Raw genomic sequence first — 967 nt, forward strand, 5'->3', positions numbered from 1 at the left:
AAAACACACACATTTGGAATTTTTCCCTCTTTGGATTGTCCATCTGAAAGGCACAACATCATCATCTGATGTTAATCTCATTTTTAAAGCTTGGAATAAAAAAAAGTAAATTTTATAATCACTGCTCAAAATGAATAGCCCACCTGGTTCAAGTGCTAAGCACTCCTGTGTATTTGGGTCCAAAACTTTCCCAGTACTGTAGATGGTGCTCATTTTATTTAGAATCGTGTTCAACTACAAATTAAAGATAATAAACAATGTTAAAAATGGAAGATATACAAAAGAGAATGCTAATGTAGAGATGTCTTTTCAATCATGCAATTTTTTTATGCCTCAAAATACAGAAGTTCACATCTTCTTGGCCAAGTATCTTCTTTTATGTAGGGTTGGAATATCTCAGCTAAATTTTCCCATCATCAACTAGCACAGACTGCCTTTATAAGCATATGATAAATACATGTGGAGTGACCGAAAAAAAAAAAAAACAGATCTGCCCAAATGCCAAGAATGTTTCTCACCTACACATGCAAAGAGTAGTGTGTTTATTGTTCCTTTTAGGCTTCACTGAGTGCACAGTTACTGAACATCTACTACGTCCTACACTCTGATAATTATGACATGAACGAGTCACTGGTCTTTAAGAGCCCCACAAACATGCCACAGCGAGTCATGAAATCAATGATTACATAACAGAGTGACAGATGCTACAACTGTCACCAAAAAGTGATGTGGCAGTATGGGGGGAATGGTTGAATTAGTAACTTGGAAATTCAGGAATGGCTTCAAAGAGGGGGCACCTGAGAGCTATGTCTTGGAAGAGCAGGATGTCATACCTCTGCTCACTTTCACGCAGAGATGAACCCATTTGGAGGGCTGCATTCAGTCCAAGGACACTGACAAAATGAAGCCAGCAACCAGGACTGGTTAGGGAACTTGAAACCATCGTATAAGAAAAAATCAACAGATG

At 38.2% G+C, this 967-nt stretch overlaps 1 protein-coding gene across 1 annotated transcript in view; it reads right to left on the reverse strand.

Moving 5' to 3' along the window:
• ACE2 (angiotensin I converting enzyme 2) overlaps positions 1-967 on the reverse strand; it is a gene marked incomplete at its 3' end in the record, with an annotated part of 27,714 nt that overhangs the window by 11,674 nt on the left and 15,073 nt on the right. Inside the window, exon 3 of the mRNA XM_010834699.1 lies at positions 144-234. Within this exon, the coding sequence (XP_010833001.1) occupies positions 144-234 (91 nt within the window). The remainder of the gene's footprint in view (positions 1-143; positions 235-967) is intronic.

The sequence above is a fragment of the Bison bison genome, unplaced genomic scaffold, assembly GCF_000754665.1.
Source record: "Bison bison bison isolate TAMUID 2011002044 unplaced genomic scaffold, Bison_UMD1.0 scf7180017845440, whole genome shotgun sequence".
NCBI lineage: Eukaryota > Metazoa > Chordata > Mammalia > Artiodactyla > Bovidae > Bison > Bison bison.